Here is a 27508-nt window from a genome sequence, read left to right on the forward strand (position 1 = left end):
TCTCCTTGTGAAATTTGCTAGAGTATGGGTCAGTGTTCTGATTGCAGAAGAGTTCGACAAAGGATTACTAACACAATAAAACAACTCCAGGTATATTTTTGATGAGGATATGACAGTGCAAAATGGTTAAAATCTCTTAAATCTATGCTGAATTATAAAGACCATTTATTAATAATTTACTTGGGGGGAAAAATGGGAAAAACTAAAATATAAGTACATAAACCGATTAATCGTAAAAATAATCGACAGATTAATCGATTATCAAAATAATCGTTAGTTGCAGCCCTAGGTTACACTTTAACTTTATGAAGGACAATTATTTTCCTAAACTGATTATATGTACATGTCTCCATTTACATCACATTCTAGTGATCATAGGTGATCAATACATTAAGTTAGAATAATAAGACACTATATGAATGTTACTATTCAAATGAAATCAGTATCAACAAACTCCATCTGTCCAAATGCATAAATAATGTAATTAGATTAATGTTTTACTTTTTTGACATACAAATATGAAATGTTGGGAAAATGCAATGATTCTTTTGAATATGAAATTAAACCACCAGTAAGTGGTGGCAAGTCACTGTCTTAGAGTGAATCATTGAATCAAACGATTAGTTCAAACGGCTGATTCATTCAATAAATGAATCATTTTTATAAATGGCTCACTGAATCATTGACTCGTTCAAAATTGAATCATTTAGTAATGATAGACTGTTGTGTGTTGCTCGCAGATGCACGACTGTTCTGCTGTGGCTTTGCTTAGAACTATTTTCTTTAGCGAAATGGAGCAAAAACGATCCACAATGTGTCTAAAATGTCAGTCAGTTAATATTACTTGTTTATTTAACTGAAGTTGTATAAAATCAATATCACATTTGCAATTGAGCGGAAAGTCGTGAAAACATGACTCCTGGTTGTGTGATGTTACATATATTATATAGAATCTTTATATTTTTTCTCCCGCAGTATGTTTGTTTCTTTGTGTGTGCTGTTGATTTCTCCGCGAGTCAGACAGACTGCACAAGCCTCAACTGACGCGATCTTGATACTGTCGATACATTAACCGTTATTAGCCACCGTTTACACTGAAAGTAGTCAAATCAGAATCATTCTCCCAAAGTTTCGGTGCTGCCCTAGTTATTGTTTGCTATTACATTTTTTTTATCAGGTTACTTGTCTGGTCAGGCAAGTAAAATTCTTTCACTTGCGCCTTCACAAAATCCACTTGTCCCGGACAAGCGTTAATGTCGAGCCCTGACTGCAAGCGTCACGCGCTTCAGTCTATGTAGTAAACAAACACGCACGTCTCTGCCATTCACTCATTCACACAGAGAAGCACAGAACATGCAGGATTCAGATTTCAACCAACTTTTCCAGCTTAACATTTACAGATACTGGTCCATATGGAGATTTGATTTGATTAATTTATGCTAACTTTTACATTTTAATATGGACAGTCACGGAATTTGTCAGTTTCATTTTCATGACTGGATTTTGAGATTCCGTCCGCGTTTTCTGCTTCGCGGAAATCATAGCGATGTATGCGTCAAGAACCGAGTACACCGGTACTAAAAAAATGAAAATGTCACGGTACCAAAGTACCGGGTCTTTTGACAAGACTAATTGTGAACATGATCAGGATGGTACCACCTTCGCCTTATTTTGAGCCAGGAAAAACCCTGAATACCTTTACACAAAACCTTAAACTTCTACAAAAAGCAAAATTTCCAAATCTAATACACATTTCACAAAGGGAAACTGAACAGTTAATTGATTTTAAGACACTGTGAACTTTCATGAGCTGGTTTAGCCACTCATTTCGTTAGATAGAAAAACAAACTCCACTGCTCCAAGTTACTCAAACAGCCAGCAAAATAAAACCACATATGGCTTGAGCTTCCAACAGCCTGGAGATTGCTGGCCAATGTGAGCATGTACTCTGTCCAGCCGGCCTTTGCCTGTTTGCGGTGGGATAAAAAGTTGTTGTATTGGGAGTGAGAGAAGAGTGCATATGTGTTTAGAAGTTATGAGATCCACATGCATGTTTGCCGATACGTGGCAAAACTAAAATTTCACTCCAACCATCCAGGACTGTAGAAATGGGTACAAAAAGTGACGGTCCCCAGCAAGGACACATTTAAGCAGAGGAATCTGATGTTCATCCAATGTTTCAGAAACAGCAGGAGGATCTCATCTTGAAACCAGTTCCTGGTGGAGTCAGGTCCATTCAGCCCCTAAACTCTGGGCTGAATCAGAGCCAGAGTAGTGATCAAAAGCCAACACTGGAAGAGAGCAGAGTCAGTGTTTCCTCAGCACAGTTCAGCAACTCAGGAATTTGTATTATTATAGTCCAGACAATGTTCAAAAACAATAAGATTATCTGCAGCGCATTAGTGCTGCTTCCCGATCAAACGCACGCACACAGAACTCCTCATGAGACTAAAGTCTTTCCACAGGTTAAGTGCTTTAAACAGGTTTAGGAATACAAGTCAACTAGTCTAACACAAGCACAACCTGCTGACATAAGATATTATAAACTAAAAAGAGACCAAGCAGAGTTGTGAAAATTTGACTTTGGCGCAAAAGGTTCAAAAGTGAAAGCAGAACTACTCCAGGTTTCAGTCTGTTTTTGTCCAGAAAAGAAAAGTCAAAAGGGGTCCAATAAAAACAACCACTTATACGTTCTTTAAAACATCATCACTGACATTCAGCAACTTGAATAAAAATAATAATCGTACCGGTTTTGAACAAGTCAAAAAGTAACAATGACCCTAGGAGATATCAGAGAGACAAGTGATGAAAATTAAAGTCATACTAAACTAAAGATATCATGTGTTGCACTAATCATATAAACTTTTATTTTATTTAGTTTATTAAAGTTTCAAAACTCCATGTGGAGAAACATCTGGATTTTTCACAAATTTTAATAAATGTATATGACACTTCAAAAGTACAACATGTATATAGGGGGGGTGCGATGTGACCAATTTTGATTGTGGATAAAAATGTCTCCACGATCTGCTTTTGAAGAAATATAGTATCTTGCTACAGCACACATTCAATCAGTTACAGTTGGTGGTGCCTCTGTCTCAATCTCAATATACTGTACAACACAACATACATTCACATCAGTGTTAATTCAGCAGTAGAGTTACTCCCTGGACACTGCACTTATTCGCAATCACATTATTTGCAAAGTACATTATTTGCATATGCTTTAAAGCCTTGCCGGTTAAACGTTTAATTCCCACACTGTTCTGGCATGTGCTATTTCTGAGTGGCTACACACGAGGCGCACACACTAAAAAAACCTGTCAAACAGCACTCGATTACTGAACGAACAAACATTAATAAAACAAAACACAAAAAGAAAAATCACTCACTACTCTTAACTGAAAAACCTTTAATACAATTGCTTTGATAGGAATCAATCTATAGCGTTTTGTTTTAATATTTGTTCATTCAATTTCTTGAATGCTTCTGCTAAATGCACCTCTTGTACTTAATAAATCACTGTTGTTTTATTTGTATAATGTGTATCTTTCTTATTTTTTAATAACAAAGATAAAATAATGACAAAGCTTTTTATCTTTGCCCACTTTGGCCTAAATATCTGCCATTATTTTTTATATTTTGTTACCTTGAAAGGATTTGTCTTTGTAATATTGAAATAAGCTGTAATGCTTGGACAACTTGTAAAATAAAAACCAACATGACAAAGAATCGTGACAAAATAGTGAATCATGATATTTTTTTGTAAAATATTGAGATTATATTTTTTGCCATATCACCCACCCCTACATGTATATTATAGAAATAATATTATCAAATGTACAAAAGTTTGGGCTCAGTAAGCTTTTTAAAAACAAACATTTAGTGATGTATTAAATTAATAAAAAAAAATAACAAGTACAAACCATTTTGATTTCAAAAGGAATGTGTTTTTTTTTTTTATGTCATACTCAAAGAATCCTAAGAAACGTGTTAATATTACATTGTTCCTTATTCAATGTATTACAAAAAAACTTGGGTGCCATTGTAAAATTAAAAGTGCCCCATTGTGTATGAGATGCTGTGTGTGACACTGACCTGTAACTGTATGCCACAAAAAAGTAATGGAAAACAACAACTATTTCTACTGAAAATAATGCCAAATACTCCATGAAAAATTGAGTAAGAAAAATTAACGGCCATTCAACTGCCACCTAGTAGGTGACGCAGAGAAGCCATTTGAACCCTGACTTGATTATCCTCATGCTGCCAAAATTTTCTTTCAATCCTTCTAATAAATAAATTATTAAAACAATCTGTAATTCAGAGATTTTGTTCTTTGGCCAGTAGTGACTGTATCTGACCAACAGCTGCCTGACACATTAATACAAGATCCAGTTGTTTACGGCTCTGACTCGGGAGAAGAAAAAAAAAAAAAAAAAAGGCCAAATTGTAAAAAAGCTGGTTGTTTATGTACTGCCACATCTATAAACTGCTCGCTTGTTTATGAGAAGGGCTCCATACATATATCGGCCCTTAAAGCAGTAAATGAGCACCATTATTTGTGCCGTTGCTTCTAGAAGGTTAGGGCGCAGTTAATTTGACCACCCTGTAATAAATGATAAAAACAAAAAGGACTTAAGCAATTATCTCTTTACTGCCAAACAATGTGGCACAAAACGTCATCTGATTGATGGATAGTGGGGAAGTTGAAGAGGTGGTTCCATGATGTAACAATTGTGATTAGGGCTGGGTATCCATTCAGATGTCCCGATTCGATCCAATTTTGATTCAAGCTCTCGATCCAATTCTTGATTTTTTTTTATTACATTCAGTGAATATAGTCTTATTACAAATCCTATTGATATTTCTAAAAAAATGAACAGTAAACATCAGTTTACAAATGGTAAATTAATAAAAAAAATTAAGAACCACAGGCCTGTATGTTAAACCTATTCTTTTTTTTTTTTTTTTGAATGTGGTCCTTTTTTAAACAATAATAGAGCCCTATAAAATGTTTTCTTTTTTTCTTCTGGTAACCAGAAAGGCATAAAACATTAATTTATCCTAATCAAATGAAAATAAAACCCTTTTATTTTTTGGCAAAGAAAGTGCTGCACAACAGAGGTTTACTGTTAAAATTAAAAAAGAAAACATGTGATTATTCCTTTAAAAATAAAGATTTATTAATATTAGGGATGTAAACGATTAATAGATTCTCGGTTACTTGTCGATTAGAGATGCAATCGATTAAGACTGTCGATGGTCGTTAACTGATTTAATGTTGTGCAGCGTGCGGCTCGTGATCAGAACACGTGCAAGTGGCTGTGAGTGACGTTGACTATATAAATGCATCATCATTAATTCATGGTGTACCAATTAAGCTTTTAATGTGACTTAAACTTTATTGCGAATCACGCGTAATGCTTTGTTCTTGTTTCTCATCAACAGTATCTCCACCATAAGCGCTGAATGAAAGACATGCTTTCTGTTGTAACATCGCGCACGTTAAAGCGCAAGGTAAATAAGGGTGACATTTAGAGAAGAGTCACGTTAAGATTCACTTTAATTAGATCTTTTTTTTAAACGCGTGCTGAAATAAATACCAGAAAAGATCAAATCGATGTCATAAAAAAAAATTTTTTGCCCAGCCCTAATTGTGATGAGTCATACTAACAAACCACCAAGCGTGACATCATATTCATCAGACATGATCCTCACCAGTACAAAGACACAGACAAACCCTCGGGAAAGGGTATGTGACCTGAGCCAGACATGAAGGCTCGCATATTTCATTACAGAACAAAAACAGGCCTAAGAAAGATGCAACACATTGGGCGGTTTAATTCAGTCACTGTGCCACACATACATTACAGAGGCACACAAACACACACCCTTCACAGAGGAGTCTTTTCATTATGGGCCAAGCACTGTGGGCGCTGCCAGGTACAGATGATAGTGAGCCATACAGGCAGAAAGAGTGAAAGAAACCTTCGCTGTAGGTATACCGCTACATTATCCCCCAAAAAACGTTTGACTTTTTAAGCCACATTTATGAAGTCTACATACTTTCAGATGACAACAAACTTTTCATTCTTAAGAATATTTAGATCATGGAAATTAAGTATCAAAATACTACAACACGTTATGTACGAGAAGCTGCAAAAGAAACAGGTGCAAGTGGAATGCAAAAATCATGGTGACATTAATTCTTATGTAAATATAACCGCCAATATATTGCATCACCAAAAATGACTGAGGTCATTTGCATATATTGTGCGATAAGTCGATATATTGATTATTGTGACAGGCCTAAGTTAAATTCTAAAGAAAATGTCAATGCAGGGTTGAAAATGTGTCAAGTGATTTCATGTGGTCTTTAAAAATATAGTTCAAAAGGCAGCACAGCCTCAATTTAACAACAGTTTCACCTCACAAACATCAATTTTTCAGTGCAGTAGTCTTTTCTACTAAGTGCAGGGTTTAGTACTACCACACTTTCAACTGCAACATAAAAACTGCAGCTCTGAAAGGTCGTGGAAATGAGCACAGAGTTAGCACCAGGCAGCAAGAGCATGGTTGACATCTGACATTGGAAAGTAGAAGGAAAAAAAAACCCTGGACATGGTTTCCATGGAGATACTCTGCCATCACCCATAAGACACCAGAGATGGTGGGATGCTGTATCCCGCAGTCCAAAGGGCAACAGGGCGGATGGAAAAAGCTGCTGGCAGTTTCCAAGCAGCACTGATGTTTAAAAGGATGCCGTTACATATTCATCTGAGAGCTGATTTACCATTTCTACACTAATGGTTAAGATGCATACTCAAGCAGAGAGAACCGGTGCTTGAGCAGTGGGTAAGAGCAAATTAAATCATTTAGCAATTAGTTTTGGGATGGAAGTTAGGATTGATGAAGGAGAAATATGTACATGCAATGGAGTGAAATAGACGACAGAAAAACAGCAGAAACTAGGCAGAACAGGCATTTTAGCCTTTTACTAACCCTCATGTCATTCCCTCTGTGTGATGCTAAAGAATATTCTAGCCATTCCTTAAATAACTGATAGTAATTGAGGTCCAGAGTCATCAAAATTACAAAAAAATAAATACATGAAAGCAGTCCATACGACTTGTGCACGTTATTAAAAAATTTCTAAAGTCATATGATAGTTTGGCCCGAGGAACAGGCAAAACATTTTGTCATTGTTTACTAAACATCTTGACATCTGAGTCACCTTTTTTTTAGGAATAATTTCTCAAATTATATGCATTTCTTTTTTTATGATGAGATCAATGATAATACAGTTCTTAAATACATAATAATGTACAGATTGGACTAAACTGGTTCTCGAATTTAACTCACTCCGATCACAGCAATTAACAGTCCCTGTAAAGAAGGTATTTAGTCGTAAACATTGTGGTCTGTTCATCACACAAAGCCATCATAGCTTTAAAGACATCAGCCTCTGCATTTAATCAAGCAGGTTTATACTTTACTCATATCAATAAAGTCTGTCTGTCTCATTGTCTGTGTTTTGCTCGTTGAGAGTTTGTTGTTCTCTCGTACGGTGTGTGTGTGTGTGTGTGTGTGTGTGTGTGTGTGTATGTACCGGAAACCACAGTGCCACAATTTAAGATCTCACATCTTCTGTACTCCCTGACGTGGGACACTGCACAAATGCAAAATGGTTGGTGACAACTTCAACTCTATTACGCCACTTTTGTGATTTAGTAAAATGCGATTTGAGTTTGTAAATCCATAGAATATGGTTCAGTAGAACAAAAAAGTATCTCAAAAGCAGAATTAAAATGTTGCTTTTAGTCCATTTTTTTATGCTTTGAGGTTAGCTAGAAAATTGTCTTTTTCATCAAAACAGAAAAAAAATATTGATATTCACCTTGTGTCCAATAAAACACTCTTTAAAATGAGAATGCCACCTCTCTCTAGTGCCATCAGCTTCTGACTAGCAATAGCAAAAAGCAAATCAAATTCATGCTATTGGCCTGGATATATTGATTAATAGGTCAATATGATTCTATCGACCATGCATGTACAAACAGAAATACTTAGACATTTGAACATTCACAGACACATATACCATGCAGACACCGAACAGGTGCAGCCACTGTGGACGGAATGCAGAGACAGGATATTTCCTGGCAGTGCTTGTATTTCAAGTGGCTATGGTTGGATTTTAATGTGTGAAGGAGAGGGAGCAGAAGGAAAGAAGGAAAAAAGAAAATAAAAAGCAACAGAATGCAGGAGAGGCAGCACAAAAGCTTTCACTGAAGGTGTTGAGAAAAAGAAAGCAGGCGGCAGAACAAGAGAGATAATCAGAAAGCGCCACGAAGGCAGATCTATTAAAAACTGCTTCTGTGATGCAAATCAACTGTACGTGCAATTCTACTCCTCATCATAACGGATTGATTCTCATGAAACTGAGCACATCAAGTTGTTAGGTCTGTTTAATGGACATACTGATATCAGACAGGGTTGAGTGCACGGTGTGAGAATGCAGATGTTCACCTGAAATAAAATGCCATTATAATAACTCCGTTACAATATTTTTAAAAGGCCCCAGATCTGAATCAAAACCCGTTCTTGAGTCCCAATACAAACTAGCATACCTGTGCCACCATTTGGTCAAGCTATCATTCGGCCACTGAAACATGATCATTTGGACATTACAACACTCATAGGAACTCAAGTGTGTAAATTGAGCTCTCATGAGTTAACAACTGAAAAAGGGGAAAAACTAAAGAGGAAACCAGACAAACATCCTATGCGGATTTGTATGTTCTGATGTTCGTGGATGTTTATTTTTGGCCACACAATTCAAGTCAACAGGCCAATATTGATTAGGATTGTAGAGTTCTTCAATTTTTGTCTTTCAGTTGTGCTTCACAGAATAAAGAAATCCATACAGGTTTGGAAAGACATGAGTGTGAGTAAATGAAGACGGATCACAGATCTGGTTTTGATAGTCCTGGCAAATATTCCAGTGCTTTACTTAAAGTTTTACAAGCAGTGTTTTATTGAATTTCACTTAATGACAGGATCAGATATTTCTCCTCAAGTGTATTAAACCATCATCTGTGCAGAATGAAATCAGTGCTAAACCATTTTACTCCATTCACACAGGACCTGCGACCAGTGGGTCTGGGGTATTAATCTGTAAAAACTGCACTCCTGATCGATTAAAGAGACGTCTTTCTGGCTCACCAACTCTATTCATAATGGCCTTGCTCTTTGTTATTTCATCCAGCAAAGACAGAAGGACACAAAACTTGTAACGAAAGAGAAAATACCAGAACAAAAACATCTAAAATGTCACATATTTTGACTTAGTAAGACAAGACAAAAGAGAAGAAAAAAAAAACATTATGGATGTAATTATGGCCAACAATGAAATGTGATTAGAAAGTGGGCAAAAGCACACACTCACACGCACACACACAAAAACACATGACAAGCTTAGGTTATGTGACCTAAAACGTTGACTGGTAAAACCAGAAACCACGCATCATGGGGAGCCCTTGATAACTGTGAAAGAAAAGGTGCTTTTCAAAATGATTTGAATGCATTAGATGAATAAACAGTGTTATGGTATCTAGTGAAGAGTATTTCTGATTTGTTTAAGGCATTTGTATAGGCCTACATTTCAAAAGGTGGCAAAGTCCAGACAGAGCAGTTTTTTTTTTCCTTTGACGCACGCCCCAGGAAAGACAAAGGAGAACAGTTCATTGACAGAAGGACCTTCAGGAGAAACTGTACATGGAGTACCAAACTAAAAAACTACAATGTAATCGCTTCTTAAATCATAATTACCATCCCTATTCAAAACAAGATGCAAACATCATGAAATACAAGAGACAGAAACATTGATTAATGGTTACTGTAGAAGCAATCAAGAAATGCCTCCTGGGGCATTTAGTGATGAGCTCCACAATAACTGGTTTCGTTTCATTTTAATCAATCAACCAATTAACAAAATACATACATATTTTTTGAAAAAGTAATTCCAAACCTGCATGACCTTCTTTCGTGGCACACAAAAGCGAAAGGCTGGCGAATATTCTGGCAGTTTTTTTTAAAAATACATTTAAAGTGAACAATAACTGGAAATGCCAAAGAACAAAATGAGAATAAAAAAATTAAGCGAACAGTTTAATTTGAATATATTACAAAACATTCACTAACATTATTTTAAAAAACATTTTAACATCCAGCCCATCTTTTGGTGCGTCTATGTCCAGTCAGTAAAATACATTTTTCAGTGCACTAATTAAGTCTGAATGATTAATTCAATCAATCAAAATCTCAAATTCAACTAACTGACTCAATTTGATTGCAACTGTTAACAGCCCACTAGAGAGAAGATTTATCAGAGCCTTGTATGGGGAAGAGACTGACATTTTTTATTATTCGATCATGGACCTTTTACAACTACAGCATTCAAAATTTCTACTTTTGTGGTGCACAGAAATTTGGAAAGACATAAGGGTGGGTAAAAGACAATTCTTGAGGAGCGTAGACAGAAGTCTGCATGACGGGTACAAAAATCTGATTTTTAACCAGTTCAAAGAGTCCGTTTCATTTAAACTGGTTCTAGCTAACAGGATTATAGCACAGAAGCAATGAATGCCACCAGCTGGTGAGTGCAAGTACATGAAAGCTAACTGCTAGCCCATGGTACCAGAAGGACACTAGCAAGACCGAGGCAAACTGGGTTAATCATTAGCAGCAAATGAGCACTCTTAATCTGTCTGAGGATATGAAAACAATACAAAAAACATTTACAAAGCCGCAACATCATAAAATCTCAATAACATAACTGAATCATATACAGCAATACATCCTCCTTATAGGGACTTCTCAGGAAATCAGCCATGTTTACCACCTATGAACTAAACCAGCACAAACGAATCACTGGGTAATGCAGACTGTACTCAAATTACCTGTCGGCTCATCAAGACACTGGCATTAATGGCTGATTAAGCAGCAAGACAAATCAACTACCTATTAACAGAAAGGTCTTGCATGCAGTTACAACATGCACTCATGTGGTACTCAAGCCCAAAACGGAATCTGTTGCATTACCAGCAAAGGACTAAAAACGGGTGACTATGGATGTATGTAAAGCAAACAGTGAAGTTAAAAAAAAAAAAAAAAAAAAAAAAAAGGTGTTGGGCGATAAGGCCATTTTTCAAATCGTCATATCGTCAGCCTGTGAGATTGACAACACATAATATTAGACAGACAGACTGTTTGTTCTTAACTATTTGGTTTTAAACCGCGATGGTGCGTGCGAGAGAGCCTATGGAATCGCCAATAATCGAAAAAATATACTTTCAAACATACTGATAAACTAACGTTAAATATAAAAATATTGTATTTAAATACAGCTAGTTCATATATAGTCGGACAAAACTGTCATATCACGTGTTTATCACAAGCTTTTTTTTACTCCATTGAAAAACCTCATTATAAAACCCCATAGGAAAATTTCAATGGATCCTACGGCAAATTACTCTTCTGGATTCTGAAGTCATAGTTCCCCCACTTTATTGAGACACTATCCAACTAAAATGATGCAGCAAAAAAAAAAAATTGTAGCGAAGGAGTAGATTTTTAAATGTACACCAAGTAAAGCAAAATTATGCAAAAGTGTAATTTATCACAGGTATACATCATCTCGTTCCAAGCTTTTAGCCATTATCTAAAATCTAGATCTTTCCTGAAAAGAGGATTACTTTCCTTTCAAAAATAAGAATATTTACTGGAAAAATTTTACGGAAAAAAAACCTAATAAATATAAAACACAAGGAAAGGATGTTGTTTTCTTACCCGGAGGTTAGGGTGGATGGAGCCCAATAACTGACTGTCAAAGTGTGCGTATGGATTTAAGGAAGTGACTCACTGTCTCTCAAGAAAAATCCTTTGACATTTGAGTGTATTAAACAAGGCTCAGCCCTTGGGAAGGGAACGACTTGCTTAGTGTGTGTTAGAGAGAGTGCGGCTGTTTGTCCTTGTCTTACCAGGATGGCAAAGATGTACAAGAGATGAACAAATACCTTCCTTGGTAACAAAAGCAATCACCTTAACCTCAAACTTAAGAGAACAAATCAACACTTACAGATGAACAGAGACAAACAACAGCCAGTCACTGATAATTTACAATCATTCAATATCATATGCACGTCACGGATAATTACTATGGAACAATTGCAATGTTTTCATAAAAACAGCTTGCCCAGCCTGCATCAGCACTTATCCTACATCAGAAATGTACCATCAGGGTTCCCACTCTTTTCAGTGATCGTTTTCCAAGAGATCCAATGACTTGTCTTTAATTTCCATTTTTAATTAAATTAGAAAAGGAACACACCCTAAAATAATATCTAAAAATAATTAGTCAAGTTACTGAATTACTGTTAGCAAAGCTGCTTTCCACTTAACTCCAAACATTCACCACAAAACTTAACAGAATCATTCAAAATACTTCTCTTAAGTTGACCATTGGATAGAACAATGTGAAACTAGTGTTGTCACGGTACCAAAATTTCAGTATTCGGTACCAATACCAGTGAAAATCCACGGTTCTCGGTACCAATTTCGGTACCAAAGCAAAACACAAAAATATGCTAATTAAAAAAAAAATTTTTAGCACTAAAAATAAAACCAATGCCATTCTTTATACTTATTTACAATTGTGTTTAAAGTTTTTCTACAAGTTATATAATTATGAAAAACAGTAAACAAGTTTCACCCAAATTTAATTTGTCTTTTAAATTTATGAAATTTAAAGCTTTTATTTCTGGTAAATAAAGGGGATTTTCTATTAAAATTAAAACATGTAAGAAATATTGTGATTTATTTCTTTAAAAAATAAAGTTTTATACATTTTTTCAACAGTAGTAGCAGTATTACATACATTTTACTAAATATTAGTAATATTTCTAGCACAATGCCTTTATGTAAAAATTAACTTTTAGGCCTAATGAATGCATATTTGTCATTTTAACTGAATTTAAAACTGGTGGTGATGCTTAAGATATTTTTGGTCATTGATGGTTTCTGTAAAAAAAAAAAAAGTAATAGATCATATTAATTATTATTCATATTAATTATTATTAAAAGATAATACTACTACTAATTCTACCATCTTACTAATGTATATCCAATGCACTATGAATTGATGAGCTGCTGGTTCATGAATATTAATCACGTTGTCTGCGTTCGGTCAAACTGATTTGCTGAAATCAAAACAGGGACGGTACAAAATCAGCGCCAGCCAATGAAATTGCCATTTGCGCATTAGCTCCGCCCACTACCGGAGAAACCGGTATGTCTTCTGCTTGTTCAAAAATGAATATGAATAATTCTATATGAACTCCATTACAGGAAAAGACAATAAAGAATAGTTTACATATAGCGTGTCGATTCAGCGTGGTAAGACTCTCGCTCTCTCTCACTTTTGCATGTGTGAGAAACTGAAAAGATCGCTTGATGGAGAGAGAACTCTGAAGCTCAGATGCTGAAATTAATGCAAGCGTCATGCGCTTCAGTCTATGTAGTAAACAAACCCGCACGTCTCTGTCATTCATTAATTCACACAGAGACGCGCAGAACACGGATTCATATTTCAAGCAACATTTGCGGCTTAACATTGACAGATACTGGTCCATATGGAGATTTGATTAATTTATGCTAACTTTTACATTTTAATATGGACAGTCATAGAATTTGTCAGGTTCATTTTCATGACTGGATTTTGAGATTCCGTCCTCGTTTTCTGCTTCATGGAAATCATAGCGCTGAACCGGGTTTGAACGGGACCTCGGTACTACCGGTACTTAAAGAAACCTGGTACAGTCACATTTACATTTTTTTAGTACCGACTTGGTACCGAAGTACCGGGTCTTTTAACAACACTATGTGAAACACATCAGTATTTACACTGTCAAAGTCAGTAACGATTAGAGATCGACGGATATGGGTTTTTCTATAGCCGATGCCGATGTTTAGAGGTCAGGGTCAGCCGATGGCCGATATGTGCTGTCGATTTTTAGGGCCGATATCTTGAAGTTTTCCCCTTCATTTGCATGCTAAAATGTCACACTAATAATAAGTGGATGCACAACATTTCTAAACTTATCATCATTTATTGAGCACTAACTTGAACCATCTCTCGAATCTTAATTTTGTGCACTGCATGGTATTAAAATAAAAAATGTATCCAAAGTTAACCAAACAAATCAATAAACTAAGTATTAAATATATAAAACAGGCTATATATAAAGTCATAGTCAATCATTTACATACAAGTTTTAGAGCATTTATAAAGTAGAATTTTTCAAGTTTGTTGGAACATAAATGTAAACCTAAATATACATTTAAATAAATACAATTTTAGAAATAAAAATCAATTAAACTGAAAAATATTAAAAATTAAATATTTAAAAAATAAATAAGAGTAGTGCTGCAAACACACTAGCAACCAGCAACATTTGTGTTTGCTATAAATGACACAGAACATCTAAAGTGGATTCTAATTTCAAACTTACATCGCAGTCTGTTCATTATTAAAATAAAGTACAGTCAACCAAACATTTAAAAGGTTACACTGGTCAGTTTAAATAGAGTATACCAGTCCACTCTGCTGTTATGCACGTTTTTGCTCATGTGAAGAGGATGATCTTTTCCGTCTAGTTTAAACTATAATATTTTTTATTTTTTTACATTCAGATACATTGCGAATATGGAAACATTTGGATATGTGCAGAACGAGACGTGAGCAATACCTCCAAATACATCTAGTCAAACCCGCGCTCGCTCGTCCTCGTATGGACCAGATCATTTTTCGGATCAGCAGAAAAAAAATAAAATATAAAAATAAACAAGTTTTGTCTTTTTTTTATTAACATTAAATTAAGTTAAAATATATGAATTCAACTTAAAGTGCGCATGGCATAATATCTTCTTTTTAACATAATAGCCGGACTTCTCATCTCCCAGTCTGCTGTGATGAAGTGAGCTGTTATCGTCACATATCTCTCCGTCCCCCTGGACGTCCACCCTTCTGTCGTGAGCGCAACAGAGGATGTTCGGGATAGTTCATCCACAAATTTTTTCTTCTCCTGTTCATAAAGATCTGGCACAATCTTTTCGCTTAAGTGGGTGCGGTACGGGATGCCATAACGTGGCTCTAAGCACCGTCACGGTTTTTCACTCTAACCTCTTTCCTTCATCATTATATCTGACAGGGAAGCCAAAATGCGCGGGGCGTTCAAGCTCCTCCATTCCACCGCTCGCCATGACCACTGAGTGTGGACTGAACATGCGCAACTTTTTTTTTTCTTCATAAATCAATCTGCGGGTCACGTGTGTGCCGTCCCGAAGATATTGATCCAAACGGATCACGGATCAATGATAATCCGTTGCACCACTACTATAGTGTCATTTGAAAACATTGCAGTTGCGTTTTAAAATACAACAACGAGCACCACGAGACCATTTAAAGAGGCAGATTCAGTGTTCTCCTTGATGGGAAACAATCAACAAAGTAAAATGATCTCCAACGTATGGCGCGCTCTCTTCATTTTATCAAATGATCATAATCCCCTCTATTCATTTTACAGTCCTGCTACCAGCATTTTATTCAGACTAAAACCCCTTTAATTTGGGTGACAAAGCTTATTTTCCAAGTGGCTTTTGCACATAATAATAATACCGCTGCAGACGCATTTTGCAGCATTAAGGTTATTAATTGATCGTTAATTTAAACAACGGTCAATCATGAAAATTATAGAATATTGACATCCCTACATACAAATGAGTTGGATGGAAAACTGGTTATTGTCTGCATCAAACCATGCTTCCGAACTAATGTGTTTCACCATTCTGGGCAGCTCCAGGACAGCTGTCTCTCTGAGCACGGTGCTGTCTGTGAGCGGCGGAGTAACGTAGCACTCAATCACGCTGCAGTGTTTGTAAGAGCTGCCAACTTCTCCACCCCATTTACAGAGTGAAATTCTCTGACTACCTTTATCTCCCAGGACTGTTGTTGAATCTTCCAAAAGTTTTGGCTTGGGGTGCTTCACATGCGGCAGCAGCACTTTCCACCGCACCAATAACACGGGGCTGCCCGCCGACGTGCCTGACTTTAAATCGTCGCTACTAAACACTGATATCGGCCGATGCTGATATATATAAAAAAAAATTACATATCGGCCGACCGATATATCGGTCGACCTCTAGTAATGATACAGCAATCTTGACCTATTATCGCGTTTTTTCATTTATTTAGTTTTTTTTTTTTTTTTTACAAGAAAATGGGCAGATTCCAATCATTCTTTTTCTTTTTTTTTTTTTAATTAGAAGATAGAATGAAAATATGAGTACATGAACAAGATGTTATTTGCTCTATTACAGGCCAAACTCTATTGCCATTTAAAATTGGAAGCACTGCATTTCAACCACGATCCAAACAAAGATGCTACATACTGCATGAGCAGTTTCTTATTTAAATTAGGTTAAATTAGATGAATTTTCTGAATTTTTTAGCTTAGTGAAATAATGCTACATAAAACATATCTGAAGGAGAATAAAACAGCAGATGGGCTGATTGAGAGTGCAGATTCTTTCTTGGTCAGCAGGTGGTGCTTCTGGAACAGCAGATACAGTTTCCTTGGTTACTGCTGTGAAATCAGCAGCTCTGCACTTATAAACACTACTTCAGTATGCATTATACAGAGGCAAGATGAAAAAACAAAAAAAATTCTAAACTTTCCTGAAGACAATCAGTTCCCCTCAGAGATACATTTATATAAACCCCCATTCCCAATTCAATATTATGGATTTTCTTCCAATATTTCACGCATCCTGCACCGCGAGTTTGCTCTGACAGCTACAGCATTTTTCCCCCGTTTGCGTCTTCAGCATGTCTGGCCTCTGTTAGCTTCTAACATTAATCGTATCAGGCCAGTGGTAAACTGTTCGTTCTTGACTAAAGAAAAACAAAGTATTTTTTTAAATGATAATTTTCCAAAACAACAAGATTTTCCAGGACACTTAAATTTTCTCTCATTTACCATGTTTTCCAGGACTGGAAAATTAGCCATCAATTTCCCAGGACACGTGGGAACCCTGGCCATCATACTCATTACTCCATTCTCAAACCATCTAGATTTGCATTTAAGAAATAATCAAGGTCGGTACTCACAGAGGAATGTGGCGCTGCTCAATGATGACCCGAGCTAGTTCATCTTCCTCCACATCAGTTTCTCCTCCTGAGCTGCTTTCTGTGGCATCAGAATCAAACGAGTATTCGGCAGATCGTAGGTTGGTGGTGCAGCTCAGGGAAAGTTGCTCTAACTCAGCCGGCATAGATCCACTCTTCAGGAAACGTCTTAGTTCTCCACTCTCCTGAGGGGTGAGAGAGTGATCGCTGTGATGGCCCCTCGCCCGTCTGGCATCCAGAGCACCCAGTGTGCTTTTGAGTAGTCCACCCAACTGTTGTTGCACATGCCGCTCCACCTGCTTGGCCTGGACCACTTGAAGCCGTTTGCGTAATCGCCATAGCCGCACCTCAATCTCCCCTTGTCTGCTCTGGCTGTGCTGAGTACGGTCACTTAGTTCCGCCCCAAGGTCACCTAAAGGGTCTTGGTGGGTAGCGAGCGAGAGCGCCAACATATCTTCACTGCACAACACTGGACAGTCCAAATTTTTTTCTTCTGTGAAAGGTGCACTGGAGTTTGGAGATGTTGTAGGAGGTGCTGTATTACTGGGACAGTTCAGAGACTCACCCGTTGACAGCTGGTGCTGCTCAGCAGCTTCTCGTAGAGGGCCGTTGCTTGTCAGTCCCATGGTAGAATTGACAACTTCAGTCTGGTTTGACAAATCCTGCTCAACGGTATACTGGCCTCCATTTAAGGTCACCGCATTGTCTCGTTCAGTCGTTTTAGTCACTTTCTTTGCTATGCCGTTGACAGTGGGTGACCCACATGGTCCACCTACTCCACTGGCACTCATGATGGCCTTTGGCTGCTCGTCTGGGAGCTCTATAACCTGGTGCTTGCGTGGTATAAGACCCGGCAGGATGTTGTGCTTCTGCAGTAGAACACCTTGCAGCTTCAAAGACTCTTTTGCAGAGGACACATCTGAACAGTGATATGAGGTAACGATGGGCTTGCAGGGGCCAGCCCCGCGAGAGGGGCGTTCCTCCGAGGCCTTGCGCTTGACAGCGCCGTTACTGGACACGAGGATGTGGTTGCCGGTACCGCTTCCCTCCACGCCACTCGATGAGAGGGTTGAAGAGGACGGAGCCAGTTTGAAGCGTATGCGGTGAGCTTCGGCCGGAGCGTCGGTCAGAGCGGGCGCCATTGCAGCCATGCAGCGTTGGGAGGGGGCGGGCGAGGGGGCCTCTCCCGGTGCTGAGGCCAGCTCCACACCACCCACCTACCACTGTGCCAGGGGGCAGCCTAAAGAAACACAAGACAAATTCAAATTACGTGGTTTATTATGGACTGACTGAACAAGAAACGGTACACAAACAAACAAACCACATTTCAAGTATAAAAGAAAACATGCAAGTAGTGATGCTCATTTCGGTTAGTTTTTCCGACCGATAACTGCTGCTCTTTATCTGAACTAACCGTTAACTGCTAAAATTAGAATAATAAATTAGTATGAAAAAGTGTCTGTGATGCATTAAAAATACAAACAAAAAATGTATTTTAACGTGCAAACAGCAGCATATAGAGCAACCGCAAAACCTAGAATCACACAACCTCAAGTTATCATGCACAGGTAGCTCTTCTAACAGAAAAAAGCAGAATAAAATAAATAAAATGATAAAATTAACAGGACTACAATAAATAGGCCTATAGCATATATAAAATAAACTAATATGACAAAACTAAAAAACACACACTGAATCCTATGCACTTTTAAGAATGACATTCATTTTCCTGTCGGACAAAAATATTTACAGGCTCTGTGTAAGGTTTTTTTTTTTTTACAGTAACATGCAGCCTAACAAGTTACATGTCGACATGCTGTCGGCCTACGGATAGACTGGAATGCTGCCTGCTAACTGTTATACCCGCAACAAACACACCAAATCACAAAAATCCCATCAATTTGCGGTTTGGGACTTTATCCAATGGTCATATGATTCTATTCACGGCATGTTTGCAGCAGAGTTGAGCAATATCACAGACATATCTGTTGATTTCATAAACGCAATCCACTCACCCCACCCAAAATGCCAGTGTTTTATTAATTCGCAAAATCTCTCAAAAAAAAAAAAAAAAAAAAAAAAAAAGTGTCTGACATTATGTAAATAAGAGGTTAATTATGCAGTGTAAAGCTCCTTTGATTATTTTTTATTAACTTTGTGAGATCTATAATTCATTCACAATTTACATAGGCTACATTCTCTCACTGATTCACTCTCTGATAACCATTTATCCAATACTGCCACTTGCCATTGTGTTATGTATACCATTGTATAGTGGTCGACCGATATGTTTTTGACAGCCGATGTTAATGTTTGCCTTTCTTTTACTAATAGGCCTAATATAAAAGCAATCGTTGTAATACTTTTTGTATACATTAATTTCTTAAACCGTTCTATCCGATTATTATACAGACTTCTATCCGTATTAGACAGAACTGTTAACAATGACTACGAACAAGAGAAAGAGTGTGAGCACTGTGCGCGCTCAGGTGCTAGTGCTTTCAGTGGTCAAAATAAAAGTCTCAAACATCGGCCAAGCAGAAAAACTTATCGGCCGATGCAGTTATTTGAAAAAGGGCAAATATCGAATGATATATCGGCTTTGGCGATATATTTGCACAGCTTGTTAGTGAACAACGGCTCTGTGTATTAAACACTGCTCTATGTGAAATCACGCATGTGATGGATTTTACTGCTGATTAGAGAACTGGCTTTTCGGACAATATGCGCATTAATTACTGGCCGATATTTATCGTGCACCCCTAGTTACAAAAAAAAAATATATATATATATATATATATATATATATATATATATATATACACTTTGATAGCATTTGTATTAAAACTATATTTACTGAATGTAATAAAAATCTAAATCAAATTGAAAGCTTGTGAAATCGAAAATCTAATTTTATACTGATAATCAGTATAAAACAATAAATAAAATAGTAATAGTAATAATAATAAAATCATGTTACTGATCTACCTATAAATATTTTTTGTAACTGTCACGAAACACTACACTACATTTCAACAGAAACAAAATGTTAGCATCTATTAATTTTAATTGTAGGAGAAAAGGGATTAAAAAGTGCAGCTGTATTTAATGCTGTCTGGGTTGTATTTTACCTGCCAATGCAGCAATGTAAGCTACTTTCTACCAAGCAACAGATGAATTTTGAAATATATCAGTTTGACTGTACTTTAACATCAACTATAAAAGAATATCATCCCAACTATGAATGACTATATGATGTGTTACATTTAATTATTTGCTATTATTATTTATTATTATGCTGCTATTATTATTATTATTTATTTGCATCTAAACCGAAGTACAAGCTAATTGTGGTGCATGACCCACCAGTTGAGGACCACTGCAGAACGGTTTAGAATCAATGGGCAAAAATATAAACAGAGACAGACACAAGAACAGAGAAAGTTTCATATGGAGGCCAAGCAGATTGATAGGAGCACATTTCTATATGGAGTAATTACAAATCCCAGGACTTTAGACCTGCTGTTCTGTGATGTCAGGCAATGTTTATTCACAATGAAAAAAAGACTGTGACGTTGAAGTGACTATGAATGCAGATAGTAGCTGACAGCACCAATAACTAAATGCGGAACATAAACAGATTAATTCTGCACTGTCAAAACCTTTTAGGAGTAACCCATTCTTATTAAATGTAACAAGCTGATGTGCTGTGCCTTAATCGATTTGCAGAATATTCTGAGAGTAGAGAAGCAAAATTAATTCACAAAGCAACAGGGTTCAAACCTGAAATGCCACCATGTTAGGGCTGGGCGATATGGAGCAAAAAATATATCCCGATATACGATATATATCTCAATATCTTTACAGGAAAAATAACCCCCCAAAACTACTGCTAAAAAAACGAATATGCCAAATATTACATATTTAGGGCCCTATGAAATGTTATATTTTTTTCTTCACAATATGTTTTATTATTACCTAAATTGTGTTTTAGCATGTGTAATTATTTAAATGCATAAAAACAACTTAATTTGTTAATTTTTTTTCTTAAAATAGCCTTGTGAAATGTTTTTCCCCTCTGAAATTCTGAGTATTTAATTTTTTCTGGTTATCAAATGAAGGCATAAAACATTCATTTAATTTATATTTTAATTATTGAATATTAAGCAAACTTTATTTTTAGGTAAACAAAGGGGATTTACTATTTTAAAATAAAACATGGAAGAAATGTGGTGTGAATATTCCTTAAATTATGTTCGTTTCATTTTAAGAGTAGTAGTAGTAGTAGTAGTAGTGGGCTATGTACATTCTGCTGAACAATAGTAATAGATTTCTGGCAAATACTTTTATTTCGACGGGTTTACCTTTAAAGTTCTGTGTACGTGATACTCTAGTCTATGATGTGATATGACGCTAGTTTTACTCAAATCAAACGGTCAGATGCTCTTGAAGTGACTCTTAGTGCAGTTCTGGAGATGTTGTTCATGTATTCACATCCTCATTTAGTGAGAAGACAGAAGCTGAAATCACCGTGAGCGTCACGTGCGCTTCAGTGTGTGTGTAATAGAAGACGCGCTTCTGTGCCATTCATTAACACAGACACGCAGAACATGCAGGATTCATATTTAAATAGACTTTTTGGGCTTAATATTTACAGATATTAGTCCATATCGCGATTTGATGCGAGTGCAATGACCTGCTTTTGATTAATTAATTAAAAATTGACAAATTCCGTGACATTCCACGTTTAACTAAGTTCCGACTGGATTCCGCGATTCCGTTTTCTGCATTGTGGAAATCATGGGGGCTCTACAGTAGACATCTGCCTGCTGTTCGCCCGACGCCTTAAAACCGAAGTATCTCCATATAATGGAGCCAGTTGTCTTTTTTTTTTTTTTGACTAGTTCATAGCCTCCAGGCTGGTTGAGGACGCCGCCATGTTTATGAGAGGGGAGGGGGAACAAAATCAAGGAGGGCGAGCACAGCACAGAGAAGACAAACAAGCAAAGTGGCGGAATCAGAATTAAATAAACAATATATCGATATATACGATATGTCAAAATCCATAGTGTTTAAAAAAATCGATATATTTTAAATATCGAGATATCGCCCACCCCTACACCATGTCTTGTGAGACAACCATTACAATATATTAAATGCGAGAAAGAAAAGGTAGTTAAACCTAGAGCTGTGACGGAATGGGTTTTTTTGTTAACGGAGTAAAGCACCAAATCACACGGTTTGGCAGTTAATCTGTTAATTTGGTGGTTAATTTTTCAAAGCAAAAACAAAAATGAAAAGCTTATTGCTTCTAGGGATGGACACGAATAGTGAATCTGAATTTGGAAAGGCACAGAAAATGAATAACGTGTTCTACGGAAGCCCTTAAGGGAATGAATACAAGATGGAAGGAAAAAATATTTTTCAATACGCTCTCACAAGTATATCGTAGTATGGGTAGTTATACTGTATATAAATTGCAGGCATCAGGAAGCCCATTAATATGTGGGCCATTGAAAACGTTTTTGAAAGCGTGCTCGCATTTTACTTTTAGGTTTCGAGATTCACGATCATACATACGGTGTATACCACGGCGCGCCAGTACCGTATTTTCCGGACTATAAGTCACTTTTTTTTCATGGTTTGGCTGGTCCTGCGACTTATAGTCAGGTGAGACTTATTTATCAAAATTAATTGGACCATGAAACGAGAGAAATGAACCAAGAGAAATGAACCAATAGAAAACATTACCGTCTACAGCCGCGAGAGGGCGCTTCTATGCTGCTCAGTGCTCCTGTAGCCTACACTGAAAACAGAGCGCCCTCTCGTGGCCGTAGACGGTAATGTTTTCTCTTGGTTCTAAATAAATGTGACTTATAGTCCAGTGCGACTTATATATGTTTTTCCCCTCATCATGACATATTTTTGGACTGATGCGACTTATACTCAGGTGCGACTTATAGTCCGAAAAATACGGTACTTAAAACACTTCACAAGATTAGATCTAATATACAGGCACATATACGTTTTTCTCTCAACCGTTTACTTTCATTTTAGACAACCGACTGAGTCTACATGTAAACCTTGTGTGTTTTGACAGTATTAGCCCAAAAGATAACTTCGTTCCATAATCAGGTGGTGTTTGACCGGCTTAAGCGCTCGCTTCGGGTGCAGAGTATGTGAGCGGAGTGGAGCGGCAACATTTTCTCCTCCGCGCTCTGAGCATTTAATAATCACTCCACACTCACTGATCCCAGGAACACCGCTCCGTATTTCAGTATGTTTGAAATGTTATGTTTACAACGTAGCTTATATTAAAACATGTTTTAAAATAAAAGATTAAGTGGCTTAGGCTATTGTGTGCAAACTTTTTTCCCTACCACATGCCAAACTAAAATATGGTTGTCAGCATTAAAAGGTATAATTGCTGCTTTCTGCTGTGCAAATTTGATTTGTAATGAAAATAACATTAATAACATTTTCGTCATTTATTTTATCTACAGATCGATGCATTTCTTACAGATTTCTAAATTCAAAATCAGATACAGATGAAGTAGCGCTGTAAGATTACATTTGTTTGAGTGCATTATTGCGAAATCAATTGCGTGTGAATGTGCTGTATCTGTTTAGATCAAGCTTTGACCTGAAAATAATCACTAAAAGGAACAGACAAACTACTTGAGAATTAGCCGCTTAAAATCCCGCTTGGCTATTCCCGTCATTATAATCTTCTGATCTGAGAGATCCATCTGTATCAAGCTATAGCTAAATATGTTTAAAATGTGAATTCTTACTGAATATGCAGTTGTATTATGGACCGTTGGCATGAATTGTACTTGTGATTGAGCAGTGGAGGAGTGCTCGCTCCGACTCCGAAAACCACGAGGCTCCGACTTTTAAAAAATGTGCTCCTCGCTCCAGTCAAAATCACACTGCTCCGCTCACATCCTGTTCGGGTGTATGCGGCGCTCAGAAAAAGCACAAATCAGATTAGCGTGCGAATGAAAAATTTAAAAGCACATGTAAATAATGAGAGAGTAACTCCAGAGCTGAGTTAACACTGGTGTGAATGCATGTGGTGTTGTACAGTATGTGACAGAGGCTCCAGAACTGCAGCTGATGTGCGCTGTAGCACAATACTACGATATTTCTTCAAAAGCAGATCAAGGAGACATTTTTATCGTACACAATCAAAAATAGTCATAATCACACACCCCTATTTCAAATGTAGACGCACATCAAGCACACACACTGCACACTTCTGCACTGCATTATGGCTCTAACAAGGTTTTGTTTCGTCATTCATACCATATATGCAGATTTAGGGTAGATTGTCCTGCTGGCAGGACAGTAAACTTAAAACACTTCATTTAGATTTTCCATTAATTTCATTTTTCTTGAGATGTTTTAAGTAGGGCTGCACGATTAATTGCATGCGATTGTCATGCGTGTCTCGTCAGTAGGGATGGGACGGTATGAAAATTTAATATCATGATTATAGTGACTAAAATTATCACGGTTATCAATATTATCACGGTTTTGTTGAAACGAGATGAAAGTGTTCAAAAATAGTTGATGCTCACACTGAAAACATTTCAGCAAGTTTTATATTTAATAATCAACAAACAACTAATAAAACAAGCAACTCTATGCACTTAATTTAAAGAAAGATTAAATTCTGTGGCATTTCCTTCCTTACAATGAAAAGCATAGAAAAGTCACTGACTTTCGCCATTCCTTCTCGAAAAACAAAAAAAACATTGTGCGCTGCGCTTGCGTCAGACTGTTGCTGGCTGGACATGATTTAATAGCGAGTTATTAAAACCGCGATAATCAAACACGGTTTTAATGATAATTCATTTTTAAACGATATTACTAACCTTCAGCACATTTTATCACGGTTATCAATAAAACCGGTTATCGTCCCATCCCTACTCGTCAGTAAAGCCAGTTCTGTGATTAGCGGTAAATGTCCATCACCTGCTTTCAAATGGAGCGGCACTTAACTTGGCCTGGATTCAAGAAGGGCAGCAAAGAAGCCACTTCTCTCCAAAAAAAACATCAGGGACAGATTGACCTTCTGCAGAAAGTAAAGTGAATGGACTGCTGAGGACTGGGGCAAAGTCATATTCTCCGATGAAGCCCCTTTCCGAATGTTTGGGGTAGTGTTGTCACGGTACCAAAATTTCAGTATTCGGTACCGATACCAGTGAAAATCCACGGTTCTGGGTACCAATTTCAGTACCAAAGCAAAACACAAAAAGTATTTTTTTTTTAATTAGCCTCTTTTTATCACAAAAAATAAAACCAATGCCATTCTTTATACTTATTTACAATTGTGTTTAAAGCTCTTCTACAAGTTATATAATTATGAAAATCAGTAAACAAGTTTCACCCAAATTTAATTTGTCTTTTGATTTATGAAATTTAAACATTTTATTTTTTGGTAAATAAAGGGGATTTGCTATTAAAATTAAAACATGGAAGAAATATTGTGTGATTAATTTTTAATTAACAGTAGTAGCAGTATCACATACATTTTACAAAATAATAGTAATATTTCTAGCACAATGCCTTTATGTAAAAATGAGTTTGTAATGAATGCATATTTATCATTTATCTGAACTTAAGACTGGTGGTGATGCTTAAGATATTTTTGTTCATTGAGGGTTTCTGTAAAAAAAAAAAAAAAATAGTAATAGATCATAATTATTATTAAAAGATAATAATACTACTAATTCTACTACCATACTAACAATATACAATGCACTATGGATTGATGAGCTGCTGGGTTCAAGAATATTAATCACGTTGTCTGCGTTCGGTCGAACTGATTTGCTGAAATCAAAACAGGGACGGTAAAAGATGAGCGCCAGCCAATGAAATTGACATTTGCGCATTAGCTCCGCCCACTACCAGAGAAACCGGCATATCTTCTGCTTGTTCGAAAATATGAATAATTCTAAATGAACTCCATTATTTTGGCAGGAGAAGACCAAGAATATAATTTACATTTAGCATGTCGATTCAGCATGGTACGACTCTCGCTCTCTCTCTCTTTGCATGTGTGAGAAACAGAGCTATCAGCAAAGCGACGGCGAGTCGTGCTCCTTCACACAGAGTTTACAGTTCGGCAAATACCATAGACAGTAAAAGAGGCAAATACAGGTGTAATGTGCGTCCATTGAGATGAATTGAAAAGTGAAAATATATCTGCGCCAATCTCATAATAGCCTCGAACACACACTGGCGAGTAAAATCTAAGAATTTATCAGCTAATGGCTAACAATAGACAATTTACTCGCCGGGAGTAAAATTTATTCACATATGCGAGTGATTTACTCGCAATGTAGAGGCTGTTTTGACGGTTTTCCGTGAATACCTTTAAATTGACACTGGTTTTACTCAAATGAAACGGTAAAATGCTTGTGAAGTGACTCAGAACAGTTCTGGTGATGTTGTATGTCCTCATTATTGCAAGCGTCATGCGCTTCAGTCTATGTAGTAAACAAACCATTCATTCATTCACACAGAGACAGTACCGACTTGGTACCGAAGTACCGGGTCTTTTGACAACACTAGTTTGGGGCATCTGGAAAAAGGCTTGTCCGGAGAAGAAAGGTGAGTGCTACCATCAGTCCTGTGTCATGCCAACAGTAAAGCATCCTGACACCATTCATGTGTGGGGTTGCTTCTCATCCAAGGGAGTGGGCTCACTCACAATTCTGCCCAAAAACATAGCCATGAATAAAGAATGGTACCAAAACACCCTCCAACAGCAACTTCTTCCAAAAATCCAACAACAGTTTGGTGAAGAACAATGCATTTTCCAGCACGATGGGCACCGTGCCATAAGGCAAAAGTGATAACTAAGTGGTTCGGGGACCAGAATGTTGAAATTTTGGGTCCATGGCCTGGAAACTCCCCAGATCTTAATCCCATTGAGAACTTGTGGTCAATCCTCAAGAGGCGGGTGGACAAACAAAAACCCACTAATTCTGACAAACTCCAAGAAGTGATTATGAAAGAATGGGTTGCTATCAGTCAGGATTTGGCCCAGAAGTTGATTGAGAGCATGCCCAGATGAATTGCAGAGGTCCTGAAAAAGAAGGGCCAACACTGCAAATAATGACTCTTTGCATAAATGTCATGTAATTGTCGATAAAAGCCTTTGAAACGTATGAAGTGCTTGTAATTATATTTCAGTACATCACAGAAACAACTGAAACAAAGATCTAAAAGCAGTTTAGCAGCAAACTTTTT

General features: G+C 36.9%; 1 protein-coding gene across 1 annotated transcript in view; it reads right to left on the minus strand.

Moving 5' to 3' along the window:
• LOC132148957 (KAT8 regulatory NSL complex subunit 1-like) overlaps nucleotides 1–27508 on the minus strand; it is a 65626-nt gene that overhangs the window by 29671 nt on the left and 8447 nt on the right. Inside the window, exon 2 of the mRNA XM_059557788.1 lies at nucleotides 17228–18485. Within this exon, the coding sequence (XP_059413771.1) occupies nucleotides 17228–18396 (1169 nt within the window). The 5' untranslated portion in view covers nucleotides 18397–18485. The remainder of the gene's footprint in view (nucleotides 1–17227; nucleotides 18486–27508) is intronic.

Source organism: Carassius carassius, chromosome 9 (assembly GCF_963082965.1).
Source record: "Carassius carassius chromosome 9, fCarCar2.1, whole genome shotgun sequence".
In the NCBI taxonomy this organism is placed as follows: Eukaryota; Metazoa; Chordata; class Actinopteri; order Cypriniformes; family Cyprinidae; genus Carassius; species Carassius carassius.